The following is a 24566-nucleotide window of genomic DNA, read 5'->3' as shown; positions in this document are numbered from 1 at the left end:
CTGAAGTCACACAGTGACTCTACAAGATAGAAAGCACGGAATCAAAGCATATTATACAACACAAGAATAAATACACATTCAAAGGTCTGTATATGATACACCCCGCATGTCTGCACACTGAAATAAATGCAGGACAAATCCATACACAACAAATGAACAGAAAAATGAATGGATGCAGTAGCCTCCATGCAAGCTTGTATACCCACAGTATACAGCACAAACAACATAAGAGGCCAAATCAATTTAAATTGAATAAAAAAAAACAAACACAAATTCCTCTGCCAATGCAAGCCATATTTAACTGAAATTCACAGCATGCATCTCTGCCACTGCAGGACATATTTAGCTGAAATTTAAAGTGTGCATGTTAACTAAAATAATTTAACACACATTGATCCCTGACCAGCCGACCACTGTCGTCATCAGGAAGATGGCAGGATTGTCCCAGTCCATGTGTGATGGCACTCTGGGGGCTCTCTCCTTCCTCAGGCAGGCCACATTGTGGAGGACAGCACAGGCCACAGTGATGTCACATGCCCTCAAAGGGCTGACCCTTAAGTGGTTAAGACAGTGAAAGCGTGCCTTCAGGAAGGTCATTTCGATCCTGGCCCTTGTCCTGGCATGGGCATGATTATAGGCCTGCTGTGCTTCCTGAGGGTCTGTGTATGGTGTGAGGAGAAAAGGCTGGTAGGCATACCACGTCCCCCAGCAACACACCAGAGAATTCACCTGTCAATACAAAATCTCATCACAACCTCATAAAGAGAGTGACATTCTTGACACAGCCATGATGTAAAAAGTGGTTATTAATAGAGGTTGTGTGGCTCACCTTGTGACAGGCGCTGATAGATTCCAGAGGTCCAAAAGACTTGGGAGTCATGGACCGAGCCAGGCCACTTTGCCACAACATTGCTGATCAGATAGTCAGCATTGCAGACCATCTGAAATTATAAGATGAAGACTATTAAACCAATCAATGCACATCACAAGCAATGCACAGTGTTCATTAATTGACAATATCAAAAAGTCATGTTCACCTGAACATTAAAGCTGTGAAAGGATTTCCTATTCACAAAACCCCCCTCATGGGCACACCCCACACACAAACACACGCACACAAAATTGCATACATATAATGAAACAGCAGAGGAGCATGGAGCATGAGGAGCAAAGATAAGATAAGATAAACTTTATTTATCCCAAAGAGAAATTCAATTAAGTCAGTGAGCTCATCTATTTATCAAAGAGTTATACAGCCTGATGGAGTTACATTTACACAATTTCACTCACATCTGCAGTCAGTTTAACTTACAATTTCAACTGATTCATAATCAGAGTACAACTATGTTTTCGGAGATGTAATTAACTATTTGGATTGTAATTGTGGTGGTTTCAGCGGAGCAGTGAGTGTGTATTTGTGCACTACTTACGCATTCAGGCAGTCTGCAATACTTTGCCACGCTTTCTCTCGTTGTTTTATTACTGTGGCGGTGTTGCCTTTCTTTATGATTTGATCCTTTACCTCTTCGTAAGCCTCCATGGGGATTTCTGCCTCCGACGGGGAAGAGTACTGTTCTTGTTGCCATGGTGAATCGGTGAATCTGTGATCGATGGCGGGGTCTATTTGAGGAAGCCGCGTGCGCCCACTGATCCAGGATTGGTTTCACCTGGCTTGATGAATCCGTGTCTGCTCATCCTGGCTTGGTCTTTGTGCAACTAATTAAGCCTGGACACTCTTGTTTTGGATTTGTTGAACCCAGCTCAGTCATTTGTCCTGGATGTCTGAATCCTACTTTTGTGCAACGGGCCCCTGGTAGAGAGTTGGGGCTGTTTGTGCCTATATAAATGTAATTATAAGTAGAGTAGCTCTTTCTGTCAGGTAGGAAATATCTATCAGAGTGGACTAATACCTCTATAAATGTAATTAAATTTATGGTAGCTCATTCTGTCAGGTAGGAAATATCTATCAGAATGGACTATTACCTCTATAAATGTAATTAAAAATATGGTAGCTCAGTCTGTCAGGTAGGAAATATCTATCAGAATGGACTATTACCTCTATAAATGTAATTAAAAATATGGTAGCTCAGTCTGTCAGGTAGGAAATATCTATCAGAATGGACTATTACCTCTATAAATGTAATTTTAAGTAGAGTAGCTCATTCTGTCAGGTAGGAAATATCTATCAGAATGGACTATTACCTCTATAAATGTGATTATAAGAAGAGTAGCTCATTCTGTCAGGTAGGAAATATCTTTAGAATGGACTACTATAATTATGTTCAAAAGTAGAGTAGCTTATAATAGGCACCCAACACATGTACACACAAACACATTATCACTTAATTTCTTTATTATTTGCTATCTCACAAGCACACCCATTTTCTTGAGAAAATGCAACCTTTTTTTCTTTATTCTGGCAGAAATGACCATCATACTGTCAATTTCATGTGATGCGTTACATGTAACAGTGGACTTAAATGCATCTGGAACCCTGTATTATCCTCTATTACTAGAAGCACCAATAAATCTTGTTATTTCTATAAATTTATATTCTATATTTATACCATGCTGACATTGTCACTGTCTGTGTCAGGGCTGATCATGTTGCATTCTATGCAGTAGTCTTCAACACTGCCTGTTTGAAAAATACAAGAGACTTAGTAAGTCTGTTACACCTTATCTACAGTATCAGAAAATATAAAAAAAATAAACAATGTTGAAATATCCTGTAACGTTGAGGACCCACCACCATTTTCAGTGACCTTGCAGGCAATGTGTAGTCTGGCAGCCTGCACAGATGCAGGATCGTTCGTCACATCAAAGATCGATCCAGACTGAAGGTATTCATCCACAAACTGAAAAAATGCACCACTCCAGACTTAGTAAACACTGTATATAGCATTATCATACACCTAACATATTAATTATTTCTAAATTGTCAGTCTTACTTTTAAAATAAGGACTCCACAGCTACTCCCATGCACCTGCAGCTCATGCCCCAGTGTTTCTACTGTCCATGATGCGCTGCTTGATTGGTGCTCTCTCATCCTTAAGAAATTCCTAAAAACATTTAACATTACAATTAGTAGAAAAAAGTGAGCAAAACAAAACAATTAGATGACATAATTAAAACAACCATTTGGTAGTATAATATAGAACTTTACAGTGTTTTTGTAGTTTTTTTTTTTTTTTTAACTGTATGACTTAGGCCTGGGACAGACAGCCTGTGTGAACCTCAGCAGTGCGTGTGCGTCGCTGAACTGCTGCGTCTCGCACACTTGCGCTTCTGCTGCCAGCTCTATCTTTCTACTTAGAGTTTGGCTTTGATAATGGCCATCAATAATAGCACATTTCATATGATTTAATTATAAATTTCATTTATATTTAGTTTAGTCAGAAAATGATTTAGAAGCATGTGCTCAGTTGTTAAAAAATAAATAAACTATGTGAGGTGAAAGCGGCTTTCTTTCTGATGGGCATGGTGGGGTTTGGTTGAGGCTACTTCTGTCAGCCACATATACTCCTCAAAAAGGACGTTTTTATTATTGATGATATTGCTGAAGCTCCGTGTGTCACCGACTCTCCGTATTGGAGTTCCCCGCCAGAGAGGCTCCCTGCCCTGGCGTGCACCATGCAGGCTGACCCGCAGTGGTGACAAATTAAACACGAGTATTTAATTTATATTTATTTGTATTTGTATTTATTTGTGAGTCCTACCTCATCTGAAAGCCAATTCATCCCTTTAAATGTCTTTAACGATGAATCAAAGTTTGTATGGTCCCACCACAGCTTCAACTCTGGTAACTGCCTCTTCTGACCAAATCTGTAAGACTTGGGGAAAAAAGACAAGACTTTCATAGTAAAACCCCAAAATCAACATCTTGCACTAAATACTGGTTTAAGTTTTAAAAGTATTCCAAGTAATATTTGCACCGAAATCTAGTCTGTAACATAACAAAAAATCGACTGTTCTTATGAGCATATTTTAACATTACATTATATAATGCTGAATAACATACTCTTTATTTCATTTCTTTCCCTTCCAACTTCCTCTTTTCTTTTCCTGAACTTCTTTTTCTTTTCTGCTTCTATCTCCTTTCCTTCCAACTTCCTCTGTTGTCTTTTCCTGACCTTCTTCTTTTCTGCTTCCATCTCCTTTCCTTCTGACCTCCTCTGTTCTCTTTTCCTGACCTCCTTCTTTTCTGCTTCCATATCCTTTTCTTCCAACCTCCTCTGTTCTCTTTTCCTGACCTTCTTTTTCTTTTCTGTTTCCATATCCTTTCCTTCCAACTTTCTCTGTTCTCTTTTCCTGACCTTCTTCTTTTCTGCTTCCATATCCTTTTCTTCCAACCTCCTCTGTTCTCTTTTCCTGACCTTCTTTTTCTTTTCTGCTTCCATTTCCTTTCCTTCCGACTTCCTCTGTTCTCTTTTCCTGACCACCTTTTTTTCTGCTTCCATCTCCTTTCCTTCCAACCTCCTCTGTTCTCTTTTCCTGACCTTCTTCTTTTCTGCTTCCATCTCCTTTCTTTCCAACTTCCTCTGTTCTCTTTTCCTGACCTTCTTCTTTTCTGCTTCCATCTCCTTTCCTTCCGACCTCCTTTGTTCCCTTTTCTTGACCTTCTTCTTTTCTGCTTCCATCTCCTTTCCTTCCATCTTCCTCTGTTCTCTTTTCCTGACCTTCTTTTTCATCTCTTTCCCTTTCAACTTCTTCTGTCTTCCTCTGGCTTACTTTAGATTGAATCCACTTGATAACTGATGGTCTAGAAGGCACATCTGACATTTGGTCTCTGGCTTCGAAAGGCGATCCACTGACAGGAAGAATTTCTGCTGTCAGTTGTGTCGTTTCTGTGATGTTTTCCTTTAAGTGGCTTCTCTTGTATGGTTTTAGGTTATTTATGTTGTATGTAGTTTTCAGTAAATGACCATCCTGGTTTGTCAGTGACACTTTGTTCCCTGACATGTTGTGAATAGTGTATGGTCCAGAAAAGTCTACTGCCATTCTACTACCCTTCCTTCCACTTTTTCTGGCATTGTAAAGCAGGACTTCATTTCCTACATCGAAAGTTACATTTTTGTATTTCTTTTGCATGCGCTTTACATAGGCTTCTTGTTGCTTCCTCTGATCTGTTCACATTTTCACTTGAAGTTTCTTTCAGAGTTTCAGAGTCCTTTTCTCTTTGTTCAACAAATGTGCTGTAGCCATCGGTCACAGGGAGAACCACATTTGAAAGCTGCAGTATGAAGAAATAAAACATTACATGGAGGGGTGTGTTGTGAAAGTACAGAACACAAACTTTTAAGCATTTCATTCCTTCACTATTGTACATTTTAAACCTTCTGGTATATATATATAGTGTAATATCACTTAATTGTTGGAATTAAGAAATCCATTAAAGCTCACAGGTAATTCCTCTGGGACTTCGGAGGGAAATCTTGCCTCTCGTCCATACATTAACATGAACGGACTGTACTTTGTTGATGTATGAATCTTTGTTCTCAGGGAGAACAAAGATGCATCCAAGAAGACATTCCAATCATTTTGATGGGTATTGGCAAGCTTTCTGAGGGCCCTAAAAACAGAATTGTAATAAACAGTGAACACTCATTGTGTATCCATCATAAGATAAGATGGATACACAATAGCGCAAGTAACATATACACTAATTACCTCTTTATATTGTCATTTGTTTTTTTATCCAGACAGTTTGTCTGTGGATGATAAGCAGCTGTCACACTCCATTTTATGGACAGCAGGTCACAGAGAGAGCTGTTAATCTAAAATGAATTAATAAATATGTTATATTATTAAACAGCCAGCCAGTAGTCCAGAATTAAGAACTGCAACACAATGGTGAAATAGCATTTCCAGTAGGGCTGCGCAATACAGAATTAATTCATATCACAACATTCATCACAATTGATTTTACAGTATACATAATAGGACTGAAGAAATGAATGATTAGACATAAATTACTGCACAGCCCTGATTAAGAGAGGGGAGAGCTTTTGTTTGGAGAGCAAAAGTTGGATATTGGCCTCATATACCAAAAGAATTAATGTATATATTTGTTGTCAAAGACTCACCTCATTAACAAACTCTCTTCCTTGGTCAGAGAGAATTCTGACTGGGCAACTGTGCCTGTAAATGATAGAAACAAGGTTTCTAGCTACTTCCTGAGCAGTTTTAGTTTTTAATTGAAAACTTTTAATAGTTTTTAATTGAAGTAGTAACAGTTACATTTGATTATTAAAACCAATAGATGAACAGCTAATCAGGACAGCAGGTCATTGGTTACTGACCCATTTCTCAATGTCAGTAGAGATTCCTGGCCAGTAGAATCGACTGGAAGTAAGTTAAAAGAAGCAAAATAGATGGAAGTTGGTTTGTGACTGTGGAGAGCTCTGTGTGTGCGCACCTCCGTTAATTAAAGACACACAATTTGAGGCTTTTGTGCTCCCTGCAGTTTTCATTATGAACCAATCTGTGTGATGAAATGTGGAGAAAAGCCCGAAACACCACCACCGGCAAATTGCACTCAATTGCAAAACTTTATGGGCGTATTTGCGCCGTCATATCTGTTAGAGATAGTATCTCTGGGATGCTGGCTTGATAGCTCCTTAAGGACAGGGACTCAGTAGTAGGCTAGACAGGGACTCAATATCATTAGCGCAATATCTTTTGTAAATCGGACCTTCAGACGCAGTGCAGATAGCGGTTGTAAATAATGTGCAATGCGTGCCGCTAACAGCAGCCGCAATCCACTCTGTGAATTCGCCCCTTAGCTAGCTAGCATTTTAGCAGCGTCTTTGTCGAGCATATTAGGCTAATCCGAACTGTGCCGCTTTCGCATACCCAAAGAGTGCTAGATACTAGCAAAACTAGATAAGAAAACGTAACTTTAGGAACTGTATAATTTCATTTAATTTACCTGTAAAAGACCACTCTTTCCACCATGAAGATCCCGAGTAGTTTAAAATTATGGGCGTGTCCTCTGGAATTTTTTTTTTTTGCTCTCCACATGCGCACATGGTGTTGGTAGGTCATTCTGAGCAGTAGCTCTATTTGTCAGGACACCGGCACAAAAGAACCGCTACCATTAGCGCTTATCAGTACTACGGTCTTTGATAATTTAGCCCCAGGGCTAATTCAGTACTGGGTTTCAGTACCCATCCTTAATCAAAACACAAACAAAGTGGAACCTGTAGAAGTGAAATAAAGTTTGCAGCGGCTGCCCGTACCAGGAAGTGCGATACACTGCGCTCCACCGATCAGCGTTCTCACACCGCCCCGTCCCTCAAGAATTCCAGGTAATCTGAAAAGTCCTACCCCCCTACTAGGTACTTTTTCCAGGGTAAATTTGGGGTTGTGAGAAAGTTTTTTACCTGGGTAATTGTGGTGGAAATGAGGTTTTTCAAAATCCCGGGTAGCATGAGAAAAGTTCCTGCAGTGGAAAAGGGGCTTATGTAAACTGAGATGAGAAATTTGTGGAAAATAGCTGGGGGCAACAGTTTTCTAACCTGTGGCCATGATCACATTTTTGACACCATGAAATAGACATCTACCCGTTCTGGAGAATCTCCTCCCTCTGGTGGTATCCTTATGTTTACAATTGGACTCACGGTTTGGGCATAACAAGGAGGAATTAGAGAGGTGTCCCTCAGGTGGCCCCTATTAATTACCATGGCAACCGCTACTTATACACAAACACACAGACATGTACTGTAGGTGTGTGCGTGTCTGTGAATCTCCTTTTTCAGGCAGTACTTCTCGTTGTTTATCAGTGACTCAGCACTTTCAAACAGACACACAGGTGATTCTGATTGGCTGATTATACCTCCATCAGTTCTTGCTTGTTTCTGTGATACTACTGCTACTCTACTCCTACTACTACCACTTCTACTACTACCACTTCTACTACTGCAGCTACTTTTATTTCTACTAATACTACTGCTACTAGTACTACTACCACTTCTACTACAAGTGCTATTACTACTAGAACCACCACCACCACTGCCACTACAACAACTGCTGCTTCTCTTGTACATTTTTGATTAATTACTACTTCTACATACTTTCAGACACAGAAACCACTTAAATGTCAAAACGTTCTGCTCTTTAAGGACGTTTATGCTTCTATTTAATTTTTCTTAATTTTTTATGCTTTTTAAACTACTACAGTGCTCCAGACTAAATTTTTTTAGTAGGAGCACTGTAGCACCTAACTGAAAAATTTAGGCTCGCAAGCAGAACATTTAGGGGCACAGCCTAAATCGTCCTGCAATGCAGTTACTCACACTTTTGGCCATTTTAACTGTATCATAAACTATATGTAGTTCACTGTAACATTACTTTAACATGGGACTGTTTTAATTATTGAAGCATTTAGCATCTCAGAGACTTATGGTCAGTGGGATGTGAGGCTTCTTAAAATAACATCTGTACAGATGTGAAGCCCTGACTACATCGACTGATCTTTAGTCAAAGCTGTTGTCTTGTTTTCTTTTTTCATCTGAAAATATTAACCTTATAGTGTACAGGCTGTGCAGTGTAATAGACAAAAAAATGTCTGAAAAACAACAAAAGAAGGTCCTCTAATGTTCGTAATACCCAATTTATTGAGTTATAGTCCTTCCTCATTTCCAAACATTTCTGTTTTTGAATGCATGTAGCCTGTTATATAGACATGTATTAATACATTTTTGTTTAGTCACAAAAAAAAGGCTATACATGGGATTTATATCTGCATGGACAGATGTGTAGGCACTGTTCGCCAACTTATGTGACATATATATGAATATGACAGCAGAGATAGTTGAACGTTTCCACTGCAACAAATAAAACAGTCTTGATCCTCGCGATTAACTAATCACTCAGTCCGGACTTTTCTCCTCTCACACACGTCTACTAGTAGTAGTACTGCTTCTACTACTTATCCTGTCCTTTTTTTGATTATTTACTACTTCTACATACCTTAAGCTACAGAAACCATTGGAATGTCAAAACATTCAGCTTTGCAGGGATTTTCAGATGTTTCTGCCAATTAGTTATTTTTCTGCATTTTCAGCATTTCAGCATTGTCTTTTATTTCAGCATACAAGCATTCACATGCACTTTCCGCACTTTCATTCTAATGTAAGTCTACACTCTCATACTCTTTCAATCTGATTTATCAGTATGCCAATGTCTTGTTGTCTTTACTGTCCATGTAGGTCTCTCCTCCTCTCTGAGCAATCCCTCAATTCAGGCGTCCCTCAACAACTGCCAGCTGCAGTCATCACTCAGCAATCCCTCCATCAACTCATCCTTGCGTCTGTCTAGCAACTCTCCCCGGCGACGGCCCGCTCCCATCAGCCCCCTCACCCTGTCTCCCGGCACAGAGCAGCGCAGGGGTCTGGCCAAGCAGCTGTCTCCCACCATGTCCCCCTCGCTGTCCCCCATTACACAGGTACACAAACCCTCACATTCTCCTTATAGCAAATGGGATTACTTATTTGTAGTGAGCTGGAATAACATTATATAAATTCGAACTTATGTATCTGTAAAACTGTATAGCATGAGAAACAATAGTAGTTTTTGTGCAGTACAAGAAAAAAATATTTGTGCCCTGGCATCTCCTGTCATTGCAGTTTGTGAACTTAGAACCACTGCTGTCTAAATGAGTAGAACTAGATTTAAAAGATAAGATAAATCTTTATTGTCATTGTACAGTCATACTTGTGTACTACAGCATAACAGAATTGGGATACTGTCCACTTTGGTGCAAAAGAAGGCATTTAAAAAAACAAGATAAAATGAAATATATGAAGAGTAGAAAATACATACGAAATATACAGTTAAGTGTGATCTAAAGTGCAGGTGATAAATAGATTATTGTTCATTGCACGTGGCCCATTGTAGGAAAAAGACGGCAGCTAATCAGATGAGGTTGGTATTGATAAGTGCTATTGTCCTGTTATAAAAGCTATCCCTGAGTCTATTTGTCCGTGACTTCAGTGCCCTGAATCTCCTGCCAGAGGGCAGCAGCTCAAACATCCAGTGTCGTGGGTGTGTGCAGGCTCTTAGGATGCTACATGCCCTCTTGAGACAGTGGGTACTGTAGCAGTCCTCCAGGGAGGGGAGAGGGTGGCCAGTGATTTTCTGGGGGGTGTTAATGACCCTTTGTAGCACCATCTTGTGCGCCATGGTGCAGCTGGAGAACCACACAGAGATGTAGTATGTCAGCACACTGTCAATGGAGCAGCGGTAGAAGATGGTCAGCAGCTCCCTCCTGGGGTTGATCCTCCTGGGGATCCTCAGGAAATGGAGACTCTGCTGGGACTTCTTCATGACCGCCGAGGTGTTTTCAACACGATGCAAAAGTCGCAGAAACACTTGTTGGCAGCAATCTGTAATCTCAGTTCGTCGATTTTGTTTATTATGGACCTGGCATTGGAGAGGAAGATACCGGGAAGCGGCGGCGTAAACGGTTGTCTCTTTAGCCGTGCTAACAGGCCGGCCCTGCAGTCTCGCATTTGTTTCCTTTGTTTACGCTTCCTCTTGGGCTTGCCAGCGGGGGAGAACCATCTACGGAGACCCTGGAGTCCTGGCGATGTCCTCCGGAATGTAGTGGAAGCGATGATAGTCCAATGTAATAGTCCTTTCACAGCTTAATCCCAGGCTCAGAAGGTCCTGACTACTTTATGTAGACTTCGCCCAACATACGGTAGTGTTTCCAATCAAAAACACGCATAGCCACACATACACACACAGTAAGTAAAGCACCGAGAGTGGAGAGTAATGAGCCGCAACGTCTGTGCGTGCCGCCATTTTGGATTCTCTCAAAAAGCTTTTGTAACAGTCTGACCTGTACAATGATAGAAAATAAAGTCTGACATCCAAGTTAAAGTTCCTGCCATTGCAAAAAGTACACTGGTACAATTGTTTTTAGCCTGCTTTGATGTGGAATGCACACTGCGCAGTTGAGTAATGACACTTCAATCAGAATAAATAAACCTCAAGTCCCAACTCTTTGTTAAACCTGTACTCTGTCTTTAGTGACTCTTGCTGGTGTTCTCTGTCCTGTATAGGGAGTTGCTTTGGATACCAGCAACATGCCAAGGGAGCCGCCCCCACCCTATCCACTCTACCAACAATCCCAGCATGCAGTGGACCAGGGCCGACAACAACACCAGCAGCAACAGCAACAGCAACAGCAGCCTGTTTCCCCACTTCAGAGCATCCCTCTAGACTTCAGCACAAGTCAAGTAAGTGCCATGAAGAGAGTCTTTGTCAGACACACAAACATATTCTGTGTACCAGTCTTATATACTAGTCTTGGTGTTCATAATTTGCTTTTGTCTCCCTACAGTGCAAAAATTAGTGTGGGATATTAGATTCAACACTGTGATTTCATTAACAAACACCAAGTTGAGCAATCACATTTACGGTGTAGTTTGTTGAATAGACCTACACAACATAAAAATATTCTGCTTCTGGATGTCATAGTGGTAAATGTGAAGGTCTGTAATACCTCTGAAAATAAAGACACTGACCTTGATGGGACTGGTACATTATATTCATGTTGGACATCATGTCAGTCTTTCTGAACAAGTGGAGTTCTAAATAGATATTCTAGCAAGAGAAATTTGATAGGTCAACAAATAGGATGCGTTTTAAATGGCATACTTTTTGTTTTTACTTTTAGTATGTACTGCAGCTGCCCTTAAAAAGTTTGTACTGTTGCATACGGTGTGCACACAATCAGGACAAACTACTTTCTTATAACAACAACACCCTGAACATTGACCCTCTTGCTTTTATATCCATTATCTTGGGCACAAAACAAACACTACTTACTGAGTTCACCAGAGATGGTGGTCGAAAGCTCTGATGTTGTTACTTTGTAATGTATGTAATTTAATTTTAAAGTTATAACTGCACAGATTGTAGATTCTAACATTTTATATTTGCGTTAGTATATTAGTTACATATGCAGTTCCCTGGCGTTGATATTTTTATGTCCTATTGTTGTTTGTAATATTTATGATTAATTTGTTCACTTAACCAATCATGTTACTATTAATACTGTTTGACTGGTCATCAGTTACTTGAATGCACTGTCATTGGCCAGTCAGCGGTCAGACAGCTGTCAATGAGCTGTCAAGCTGTCATCTGTTTGCGGCTCAGCTGTAGAGAGAAAGAGGGTGGGAGGGAGAGAGGGGGAGAGAAAGACGGTGGGTTATTTTATTTTTTTTAACCAAGTTTATACAGTAATTTCTGTAAATGTTTTCTCAGTGATGCTGCTGTCAGCTGATAATGCTGCTGTTAATAAGTGCACTAAAACACTAAGTGTTTCTTTTATTTAGTCAATTACAAGAATATTCAATAAATGTTAACATTTAGTTTAAACAGTATTGTGTCATTTGTTATCATATTCAGTCCTAGATCCAAAAGCACAATTTAGGAGGCAGAGAGCAGGTGAAGCCTGGGCTTGAGGCGAGGGACAGGAGACCCGTAACGACAAAATATTGTATTTTATCAGATGGGGGAGAAAAAAGTGATATCGACCATCGGCCGCCCTGCTCTCTCTCAATATCGGCATCGGCCTAAAGGCCATATCTGTCGACCTCTACTCAGTTGACGTGATGTATCGTCTGCTGTGCAGAGAGTGTGTCAGAGTAGCCAGAAAAGCATGCTAGCTTGCATACTGCAAAATCTGACCAGATGTTGGAGAACATCCTGGTGTTTTTGGCATACTGCATTTGACATACTATGTCTTTGGACATACTAAATCTTTTTCTGGCATACTATATAGTATGGTAGTATGAGTGTTGGAACGCACAGATACATTTTTTGTGTATGTGTGTGGTAGCCAACTGTGCCACCCTCGGGCTGCAGCCAATAATTATTTTCATTAATCTATTGGGGTTTTTTTTATTTTTTATATATACTTTTCTTTAATCAATCAATTATTTGTTCACTGTATCAAGACCAAGGTGATACGTTTTTAATGTCTAGTTTTGTGCGACTAACATTTCAAAACCTAAAGATAATTAGTTATAACACAGAAAACCAGCAAACCCTCGCATCGGAGGAGCTGAAACCAGTAATAAATTATTTATGCAGTGAATCAATGTTCATAATTTTGTGGAATCATTATCTGTCTTTCAACTAATCCAGTGAGCTTTTTCATGCTGTGATTTGCTAATAGTCCTAGGTAGTCGAAGGCATTTTTTTTTTTTTTTTTTTTTTTTTTTTTTTTTTTATGTTATTGCCTAGGGCTGGACGATATGGCCTGGAAATATTATTGCAATAATTTAAGGCATACAATGTATATATCTTGATATTTTGAAATCTCCTCTAAACTACTGTAGACTACTAAAAAAATAAAACTACAAAATAAACTACAGTTACAATAAAGTTAAATAAAGTAATACCTTATTTAACTCCATTATAGAACAGTAGCTGTTATAATAAAATTAAAATCCAAATACAGTTAATTACAGCGATTAAGCTAAATAAATCGCTGTTATAATTAAGTTAAATAAAGCACTGTCATAATAAAGTACTGTTGCATTAACATTACATGAAACACTGTTATAATACATTAAAATATGAAAATACAAACAGTCACCCAACCCTAATTTACATCACACATATTACAGTTAATCTGAGAAACACAAAAACTTGCAGACCGTTGCTTTCCTTCCAGATTTGACAACGTTGTTATAACAGAATCAGAATTTACTTTATTGAGTGCGTTTACATGGACAGTTTAATTCCCTTTTCATTCGGAATGAAAGTTCATTCCTATTAAAAGTGATTTTGTAAACACCTAATTCGGAATGAAAATGGCCAATGCAATTGAAAATTCAATCCAGTGTAAGGGGCTGGAATATTCCGTTTCTAATTCCGAATGAAAGAATTTCTCGCACTTGTATACACGTTCCGTGTACTTTACGGCCATTCATTATTCGTTTTGAAGTAGGTAAACAAAAAACGGGAAACAATCCTATTTTCCTTTTTCGTTTTGAAGTAGGTAAACAAAAAACGGGAAACGATTCTATTTTCCTTTTTCGTTTTGATGTAGGTAAACAAAAAACGGGAAAAGAGTCGTCTCCCGTTTCTCGTTTGGAAATTGGAAATCGAAAAACGAGTCTTTATCTGATTTTCTGTTATGCGTTTATTAACCACAAGTTGGGAAATAAAATACAACCGTAATTCTTTTAATCAAACTTCTTTGCCTTAACCCGGAAACCATTCTTATTCTTATTCTTCTCCTTCTTTGTTTGTGATGGCAGACTAGACTACGGCACATTGCTGCCCCCTGCTGATACTACTGGTTTGCCATGCTTGTGCAGTGCCCCGTTACAGCAGCCAACAAGCATGCTGTGTCAATAAATCAGCTCAGACACTGTTAGAAATGTAGTATTTAGCCTAATAACATCATGCTACAGCAGTAATAACGTCAGCTTTAGTCAAATGGCTCTAGCTCTCCCGGTAAATGTCATAAACTCTGGACACATTTTCCCTGTATGTTGACATGATAATGGCCGCGTTTCCCAGATCGCTCTTAGCTTAAGAAGATCTTTCACTAAGAAGGAGTTGTAAGATTGAGCTGACCCACTTTTAACAGTAGGACCGCCAGGATTACAGCATTCCTCCAAGCGCCGCAACCGTCATATGTAACTTCATTTTCTGCCCATGCGCTCAGAAGCACACGAAAAATGCATTTTTGAGTAATTTCCGAGAAGTCATGATAAAATAAAATAAAAAATTACATATAGGACTGACAACCTCTCCAGTGTCTCATGTCAGTTAATTAACGCTAGTTGTCAGCTTTTTATAATGGCTTTTTTTTTTTTTTTTTTTGCTGCTGCGCTGCTGCTGCGCCATGTCTCCAGTTGAAAGTGGTGATTTGCTAAATACATTCTACAATAATAAATGACATTAACTTTTGGCTTATAATATTGTTGGCTATATTACGCATTTTAATAAAAAAAAATTAAGAATAAAAGAAATAAACACCGACATAATTAGTGGAAACTTTTTTTTTTATTGATAATAATAATAATAATAATAAGACAAAAAATAAGTAGGCTGTGTGTGACTTATGCGCTGATGAAGTGGTGGGTGATCAATGTGCCTGACATCAATTGATTTAGAGTTTCAGCACCGCGGTAGTGGCCAGCTCCTGTTAAGATATAAACAGAATGAAAGCGTACAAGGTAAATACAGAGCTTGTCTTGAGAAATAGCTTTCAAATTGAATCAGAGATTAAATACATTTTCAATAGAGGCAACTTTTTAAATTAGGCTATTGCTTTCTTTTCACTTTCTGCATCCATTTAAGATTTTACTTGAGATCACTCTTTAAGAAACTCTTAACAGGAGCTGGCCACTACCGCGGTGCTGAAACTAAATCAATCGATGTCAGGCACATCGATCACCCACCACCTCATGAGCGCATAAGTCACACACAGCCTACTTATTTTTCACCTTATTATTAGGCTATTTTTCTTCCGCCAGATTTCGGTGCGTAACTTGTGCCACAGCTTGGAGCGCACACAGGGTCTTCATAAAACATAGATTCAAGATTCAATATGCACAGTAAGGACACGCATTTCCCTGCAGAATGAAATTCTGTCACTAATTAATGCTAAACAATATAAATCTGAAGTATGAAATAGATCAAAATATATAGGCTACGGCGCGCACTGTTTTAACATCTCCTTGCTTAGTGTAATATTAATGTGCCTGCCGCGGCTGGATCTGTGAGCGTTTGGTCGCTAAGAAGACTGTTAAGAGTGGGTCAGCTCAATCTTACAACTCCTTCTTAGTGAAAGATCTTCTTAAGCTAAGAGTGATCTGGGAAACGCGGCCATTATCATGTCAACATACAGGGAAAATATGTCCAGAGTTTATGACATTTACCGGGAGAGCTAGAGCCATTTGACTAAAACTGACGTTATTACTGCTGTAGCATGATGTTATTAGGCTAAATACTACACTTCTAACAGTGTCTGAGCTGATTTATTGACACAGCATGCTTGTAGGCTACTGTAACGGGGCACGGCACAAGCGCAGCAAACCAGTAGTATCAGCAGGGGGCAGCAATGTGCCGTAGTCTAGTCTGCCATCGCAAACAAAGAAGGAGAAGAATAAGAATAAGAATGGTTTCCGGTTTAAGACAAAGCAAGTTTGATTAAAAGAATTACGGTTGTATTTTATTTCCCGACTTGTGGTTAATAAATGCATAATAGAAATCAGATAAAGACTCGTTTTTCGTTTTTCGATTTTCTATTTCCAAACGAGAAACGGGAGACGACTCTTTTCCCGTTTTTTGTTTACCTACATCAAAACGAAAAAGGAAAATAGGATCGTTTCCCGTTTTTTGTTTACCTACTTCAAAACAAATAACGAAAGGCCGCAAAGTACACGGACCATACACTCATTACTTTAAGTTCATTCCGGTCTTTCTGCGCATGCTCGTTTCCTTGCCGTTCTGGCGCGATGACGTATATAGCGCGCATAGCAACGGGCTGAGATAGAGCAGTCGGACTCATTGCACTCACCGGTTTCCATTTGCCACAGCACGGTCTTCTATCTCCCTTCTTCGACCTTCTACCTCCCTTCTCCTCCTCAAAAGACGAAGCATTAGCAGAACAAGGTTGTTGTCATGCTGTTGCTTCAAGAATATGAGCAAAACAAGCCCGAAAAAGGCACTAAGAACGGCATCGTCAAGCATGTTGTTATCCGGAACGAGGACTACAGTGTTTTCTTCCGGTAAACATAAACACGCTACATCTGCCCTGCCCCCTATCCAATCAGAAACCTTCCCTGCCCCAAACCTTGCGCGGACCCGAATAAAGGCAATTAAAAGGCGATTAAACTGATCTCCCGTGTAAACAGTCATTCGGAATGAATACAGTGCCCTCCAAAAGTGTTGGAACAGTGAGTCCAATTCGTTTACTTTTGTTGTAGACTGAAAACATTTGGGTTTGACATCAAAAGATGAATATGAGACAAGAGATCAACATTTCAGCTTTTATTTCCAGGTATTTACATCTGGATCTGATACACAACTTAGAAAATAGCATTATTTGTAATGGAACACAAAATTTTTAGGTGAGCAAAAGTATTCGAACATATAAACTTAAAATAGATTAAAGTGAATGAGACTTAATATTTAGTTGCAAATCCTTTGCTTTCAATAACTGCATCAAGCCTGTGACCCATTGACATCACCAAACTTTTGCATTCTTCTTTTGTGATGCTTTTCCAGGCTTTCACCGCAGCCTCTTTCAGTTGTTGTTTGTTTTGGGGAGTTACTCCCTTCAGTCTCCTCTTCAGCAGGTAAAATGCATGCTCTATTGGGTTTAAGTCTGGAGACTGACTTGGCCAGTCTAAAACCTTCCACTTCTTGCCCCTGATGAACTCCTTTGTTGTTTTGGCAGTGTGTTTTGGGTCGTTATCTTGCTGCATGATGAAGGATCTCCCAATCAGTTTGGTTGCAACTTTATTTAAATTAGCAGACAAAATGTTTCTGTAGACTTCTGAGTTAATTTTGCTGCTGCCATCATGTGTTACATCATCAATGAAGATGAAAGAGCCCGTCCCAGAAGAAGCCATGCAAGCCCAAGCCATGACATTACCTCCACCGTGTTTCACAGATGAGCTTGTATGTTTGGGATGATGAGCAGATCCTTTCTTTCTCCAAACTTTCGCCTTTCCATCACTTTGGAAAAAGTTAATCTTTGTCTCATCAGTCCATAAAACTTTTTCCCAGAATTTTTGAGGCTCATCTCTGTACCTTTTGGCAAATTCCAGCCTGGCCTTCCTATTCTTCTTGCTAATGAGTGGTTTGCATCTTCTGGTGTAGCCTCTGTACTTTTGTTCATGAAGTCTTCTGCGAACAGTAGATTGTGATACCTTCACTCCTGCCCTCTGGAGGTTGTTGCTGATGTCACTAACAGTTGTTTTAGGGTCTTTCTTTACAGCTCTCACAATGTTTCTGTCATCAACTGCTGATGTTTTCCTTGGTCTACCTGTTCGACGTCTGTTGCTTAGTACACCAGTGGTTTCTTTCTTCTTCAGGACATTCCAAATGGTTGTACTGGCTATGGCCAATGTTTGTGCAATGGCTCTGATTGATTGTCCATCTTCTCTCAGATTCACAATTGCTTCTTTTTCACCTATAGACAGCTCTCTGGTTTTCATGTTGGTTCCACCTCTAAATGCAGTCTGCACAGGCAAAACCTATCGTACCCAATCTGAAACTGAGCTCAGACATTCAGTGCTATTTATTGTTTGAATAATCAATGTAATTGGGAGACACCTGGGCAACAAAACACACCTGTCAGTCACATGTTCCAATACTTTTGCTCTCATGAAAAATGGGTGGGTTCAAAAAAAAGGTGCTATCTTCTAAGTTGGTATCAGATCCAGATGTAAATACCTGGAAATAAAAGCTGAAACGTTGATCTCTTGTCCCATATTCATCTTTTGATGTCAAACCCAAATATTTTCAGTCTACAACAAAAATAAAGGAATTGGCCTCACTGTTCCAATACTTTTGGAGGGCACTGTATTTCCCATGTAAACTACCTGGAAAAACTTTAATTCCGAATGATTTCATTCAGATTTATTTCATTCTGAATGAGAAGCCATCATGTAACCGCAACCATTGTCATTCTCACAGATGTCACAATGAAATTGGTTGGGCAGTCTATCCTCAGTGCATTCAAAAAGATGAGGTCTAAGAATAAATAAATATACACATATACGCATACACCCGCACACTCACACACACACACAGACATCATGAGTAGACCTATAGACTGCCATAAGACATAAAAACAAATTACCACACACACACACACACACACAACCTCAAACGCGCACACACACACACAGTCCATTGCACATGTTCCCATAACCCCTAATAATGGGTATCCAAAGTGCTAAGTGTGGGGGTTAAGTGTTAAGTGTTTAAAAGTCTCATCGCCCATGGGTAAAAAGTGCTCTTTTCTTCCCTTCCCTTACAGCATAACAACCTCGCGACACTCTTCAGCGACCCCTTCATGGAGCCACAGTACTCCAATCGTCAGACCAAGACACACCCGTATCAGGTAAACAACAGTAAACACAACAACAAGTACAAAGGAGTGTGTCCTCAATCAGCATTCATCTCTGAAGAGACATTTCCACCAGTTAGGTTGGGAACAGCATTGCAACAATGAACAAGACATGTTTGGCTGTTCTCTTCTCTTTGTTCTTACTGTAGCATTTCCTTACTGGCACATACAGTAAATGATGGCTAACAGATGCAGGATTTGTAATGGGAAAACATTTGAAAATAAACATGATGGAAAAATCAATGCTGCAGATTAAACCTTGACAGGATGATTAAAAATCTTGATCCAAAACACAATTTACTTTTTACGCAGTTGTAAAACCTATAACACAAAATTTAAAGCAACAGCATTTCTTCAGCCAAAGAATTATGAGGAGGACAGTTTTACAGGAGAAATGTCTCCTTGTCATCACTTCATCACTCCTCTTATGTTTTGGCCTTGCAAGGTTAGTTTATGAGCAGAATGGATCCAAATCTTAGAAATGGATTTTAATGAACTTTAGCCAACATGACAACTAGTAGAGTTTTTGTCAGACGACAGAGCTGAGCAGAATCTGTCATTGCCATCAGTTGTAGTGTTAATACAGTTTTCTATTTACTGTGGATGTAATGAGAAAAGACTTGAAGACATCACAGAGAATTGGTGCCAATGTGGACTCGACAACTCCCTGACTCTTTGCATTTCCTTTTATTTGCCATTTTCTCACTGCCATCTGCCATCTAGTTGGACCAGTTCACTCTGTTGGAAAACACAATTAGCTCCACAGCAGGGGGTTCTTGCTTCGACCCTTCCTCTGCTTCCTCCTTGCTCTACTACTCCCAGGCTGCCCTCTCAGGGCTGGGTGGCAGCCTGCAGGACCCAGTGCACACAAGGTCCAACATGCTGTACTCCAACTGCAGCGGAGGACTGCCCAACATCATACTCACTGGTAAGTCTTGATAGGTGGGTTGTTTTGGTGTCCCTTATAGGCTATCATAGACACAGGCTGTACTCAGCCCCTCTTTATCCAGCTGTTGATCTCTGGTTGATCTCTGTTTGTTTAGCGTGAGACACAAGAAGACCACTGCTGTGAGACTGAGCTCTGCATCAGAGACTGCAAACTGTATAAAACTAACTACTGTGAAACTTTAATTAAAAGCCTAGTCCCAATTAAACGCCCTGTCTCTTTTGCTATCCTTGTGTGGCTACACATCCTTGTGTGGCTATACATTTTGACAAATAAAGGCCTGTCTCAGTTAGATGCCTGGTCTAGTTGCCAAGCAGTTTAATAGAAGTTCTTTGGATGTATAAAACAGGTTCAATTTAATTTTATTTATAAAGCCCAATATCACAAATCACAATTTGCCTCAGAGGGCTTTACAGCATACAACATCCCACTGTCCTTTGGACGCTCACAGCGGATAAGGAAAAACTCCCCCAAAAAAAACCTTGAACGGGAAAAAATAAATGGTAGAAACCTCAGGAAGAGTAACTGAGGAGGGATCCCTCTTCCAAGACAGACAGACATGCAATAGATGTCGTACAGAACAGATGAACATAATAAATTTACAGTATTCCATATGACAAATTGAGATATAGAGACAGAGACAGAGGGAGACCGGGAGAGATGCAGGACAGACAGTAATGACAGTAGCTTACAACAACATTAATTTAAGTAATAATATTATAATAATAACTACGGCTATTGTGGTACAATATGTTGTAAGTATATGTTAATATATGTGACAATAATAATCATATGTGTATAATAACAGTAGAAGTATGACTAATAATAACAGCAGTAGGCTGCATCAGGTCCCCCGGCAGACTAGGCCTATGTCAGCTTAACTAGGGGCTGATCCAAAACGAGCCTGAACCAGCCCTAACTATAAGCTTTATCAAAAAGGAAAGTCTTAAGTCTAGTTTTAAATGTGGAGACGGTGTCTGCCTCTCGGACCAAAACCCGGAAGATGATTCCACAGAAGATGTGCTTGATAGCTGAGGGCTCTGGCTCCTGTTCTACTTTTGGAGACTTTAGGAACCACGAGTAACCCTACATCCTCAGAGAGCAGTGTTCTGGTGGGATAATAGGGCACTATGAGCTCTCTAAGATATGACGGAGCCTGACCATTTAGAGCTTTGTAAGTTAGGAGAAGAATTTTAATCCTATGGGCCCGAACGATGCAAAGTGCGTCACACCTGTTCTTCTTTATGGATTTTCTCCGCAGCCGTTAATCATAGCGAGAAGCCACTCATATCACGTGAAACAGCGGAACCACAGCTTTCCGACAAGACCAGTCGTCCAATGTTTTCACAAGGGAAAAAAATGATTAAGTTACACTAAAATTACGTATAACAAAGCTTTCATACAGCTTTGCACACACATTACTCTTGGATGGATTACTCACAAATGCAGGGTTGCACAAAAATGCCACGCATATCACATGAAAGCGCAGGACCGGAGCTTTCCGATGACACACACAAACACATCATTGTGCTGTCATCCCATCACAATATAAATACAGATCAATTGTCTACAAAATAAAAACCTGACGAATTTCTTTACAATCCATTATACAGATCTTGTTATCAGTCACTTCATATAGTGAGGAATATTGTATCTTACCACGTCTTAGGCTTGTGTGTGTTTCTCCCTGTCTATCCACATTTGTAGTCCAGCTTTCAGGATGCAAATATCTCCATATTGTCCAATATATAGTTGACACTCCATCAAAGTATTACTGCAATTTGCCTTTTGTTCCAATGATTAAAGCACTCATAAGAAGACCAGCGCACCCAGACAACTGTAGCCTAATTATGCATGTGTGACGTAACCTCAGGTCACGTTTGAGGCAGGTCAGTTCAGGTCAGGTCAAAGAGCAGCACGGAGCATGGAGAAGTAAGTCAAGATCCTGTCGAAAAGAAAACGTCCAGAACTTTTTTTTACTGCAAACAAAGTGGCAAATATTATCTTAGAGGACATCATTGCACTGGGTTAACTATTTTCCTATTCTCTTAGATGTAAATATTGCATGTGTCTTTCAAATAAAACACATTTTGGACTTGTGAATGAGTCAAAGGAATTTCTTGCAATAATGAAAAAATACTGGCAATTATGTTCGCCTGGCACAAACCACATGTTTTGGACAACTATGAAGTGACAGAATGTCCCACCATCATGGTTCTTATATTGCCAGATTCCAGAGAGTCTTCCCTCTTCATATATGGCAGACAAGCTAAAACAGGAGAAATGTAATCTTGTTTCTTAGTTCCTGTCAGTACACGTGCCGCCACATTCTGGATTAGCTGGAGAGTTTTCAAAGATTTATTAGAGCTACCTGATAATGGGGAATTACAGTAATCCAGCCTAGAGGTTACAAAAGCGTGGACCAATTTTTCTGCATGTTTTTGGTACAGGATAGGCCTAATTTTTGCAATGTTACACAGATAAAAAGACAAATCTTGATCAAATATTATTCTGAGGTTTTTTAGGGTAGTGCTAGAGGCCAGAGCAATACCATCCAGAGAAACTATATCATCAGATAAGTTTCTGAGTTGTTTGGGGCTGAGAACAATAACTTCAGTTTTGTCTGGATTTAACATAAGGAAATTGGAGCTCATCCAGGATTTTATGTCTACCCACTTGACCTAACATTAGTTCGCTGTCAAGATCATACATACAGACGATAAATGTTTAAACTTGTCAATATGGACATGCTACACATCGTTAGCTTGGTTAGATTCTCCACAACTCAATAGTTCAGTTAATTTTACTGAAACCATGAGCAACAAAGAAGACTGTATTTCCTTCAGATTTACTGCCATTACGAAAAAACAAGTGGTGACTCCTTTCCTCTAAAGCTGTCATAAAGCCAGAATATAGCCCCTTTTCCACCAGCATTTCCAGGAACTTTTATTTCCAGGAATTTATTTACCTGGGTTAAAGAATTCCTGGTAATCTGTGTGGTGTGTGTTTCCACCGCACCTCAAAGTTCCAGAAAATGTATTCAAATCAGGCTAATGATGTAGATGATTCGGCATGTGCCCTATATTTAGCTCCGACAGCTTATTGGCTGGTAACATGGTAACATTAGTGCTGGTAGAGACAGTAGGGGCTGTTTGTCTCAGCCAGCAGCTAAGTTTAAAAGTATTTTAAGATAGTGTCAAACTAAGTTAGTCTACATACAGACAGCTGTCATTTGAGCTTATTAGTAACAATTCGCTCTCAGCCAACCTAGCGTGCTGTCCTTGTGTAAAACATAACGTTAGTGACGGTGGATGAGAGACTGTGGACAAAGCATATTGAATATCACTGTCTACATTTTTACATGTTCATGCTTGCTGAACACATGTATAGATAAAGTATTGGCTTCATACTCGTTAAGGTTTAATTTCACTTACAGTAACGAGTGTAGCTGCCGTCAACTCCAGTCATTTTCGAGTTATCTTCACTTTGTTTCCACCGGGGCCGCTCGGCTGTTCACCAGTTACCGTGTTGTGAGTGATTGGTGTTCTTCATGTGACGCTGTGTATGTTCTATTTATGAGTTGTGATTGTGCGTTGTTACTTGTTTTGTTTTTTTTTCTTTTACTTGTAAAGCACTTTGGTCTCAGCTCTGTTGTTTTAAATGTGCTATATAAATAAATTGGTATGGTATGGTATGGTGTAGGTCTGTGTGCATGTGTGTGTGGATATGTGTGTATGTGGAGGAGTTCAGCGCCAGCACAAAAGAACCGATACCGTTAGCGCTTTTCAATACTGCGGCCTTTGATAATTTAGCCCCGGGGCTAATTTAGCAATGGGTTTCGGTAACCATCCTTAATCAAAACACTAACGAAGTGAAGCTTGTAGAAATGAAATAAAGTTTGCAGCCACACTGGGGAACAATGTGCAGAACAATGGAAATGTGTGTTCCACTAATCAGCGTTCTTCAGCAAACAGCCTCGCCCCTCAGGAATTCCAGGGAATCTGAAAAATCCTACCCCCCTACTAGGAACTTTTTTCAGGGAAAGTTTGGGGTTGAGAGAAAGTTTTTTGCCTGAGAAATATCGGTGGAAATACGCTGAGGTTTTTTTCCCTGACATAGGACCTCTTCTTGCTTAAAAAATCTAGATTTAAAAATAAAGAAAACAAAACAAAGCAAAGCAATAAGAGTTACACAATATACTTAAGTATATGATAGTGAAGAAAAAGAGAAAATAAAGAGGGAACAAAAATTTTAATTAAATAAACACTAAACTAAGAATTACAAAAGGGGGTTGCATTTACAAGAGAGCAGGTTTAGTTACAGAGGAACACAACATTAACATTTTGAGTGATACTCCATTATCATACAATGTATTACAACAACCCATTCTATTTGAATAGATCCCCAGATATAGTGTAACTCAAGTCCACCTTTGTGTTAAAGTGTCCATTTTCAGTTGTAGACTTTCCGTCATTCATTCTATCGTGTAAACCATTCTGAGT

The 24566-nt window shown here is 39.6% G+C and overlaps 1 protein-coding gene across 5 annotated transcripts in view; it reads left to right on the top strand.

The window, feature by feature from the left end:
• crtc3 (CREB regulated transcription coactivator 3) overlaps window positions 1–24566 on the top strand; it is a 218408-nt gene that overhangs the window by 174071 nt on the left and 19771 nt on the right. For 4 of the 5 annotated variants that reach the window (XM_078162438.1, XM_078162437.1, XM_078162433.1 and 1 more), the window contains 4 exons: window positions 9214–9449; window positions 11071–11247; window positions 19029–19112; window positions 19842–20046. In XM_078162438.1, the coding sequence (XP_078018564.1) occupies window positions 9214–9449; window positions 11071–11247; window positions 19029–19112; window positions 19842–20046 (702 nt within the window). Of the gene's footprint in view, window positions 1–9213; window positions 9450–11070; window positions 11248–19028; window positions 19113–19841; window positions 20047–20161; window positions 20308–24566 lie in introns of those variants that run through there. The other variant, XM_078162447.1, reaches the window with a different exon arrangement.

The sequence above is a fragment of the Epinephelus lanceolatus genome, chromosome 2 (assembly GCF_041903045.1).
Source record: "Epinephelus lanceolatus isolate andai-2023 chromosome 2, ASM4190304v1, whole genome shotgun sequence".
Lineage (NCBI taxonomy): Eukaryota > Metazoa > Chordata > Actinopteri > Perciformes > Serranidae > Epinephelus > Epinephelus lanceolatus.
Note: the sequence above shows the minus strand (reverse complement) of the source record. Positions and strands in the feature narration are given on the sequence as shown.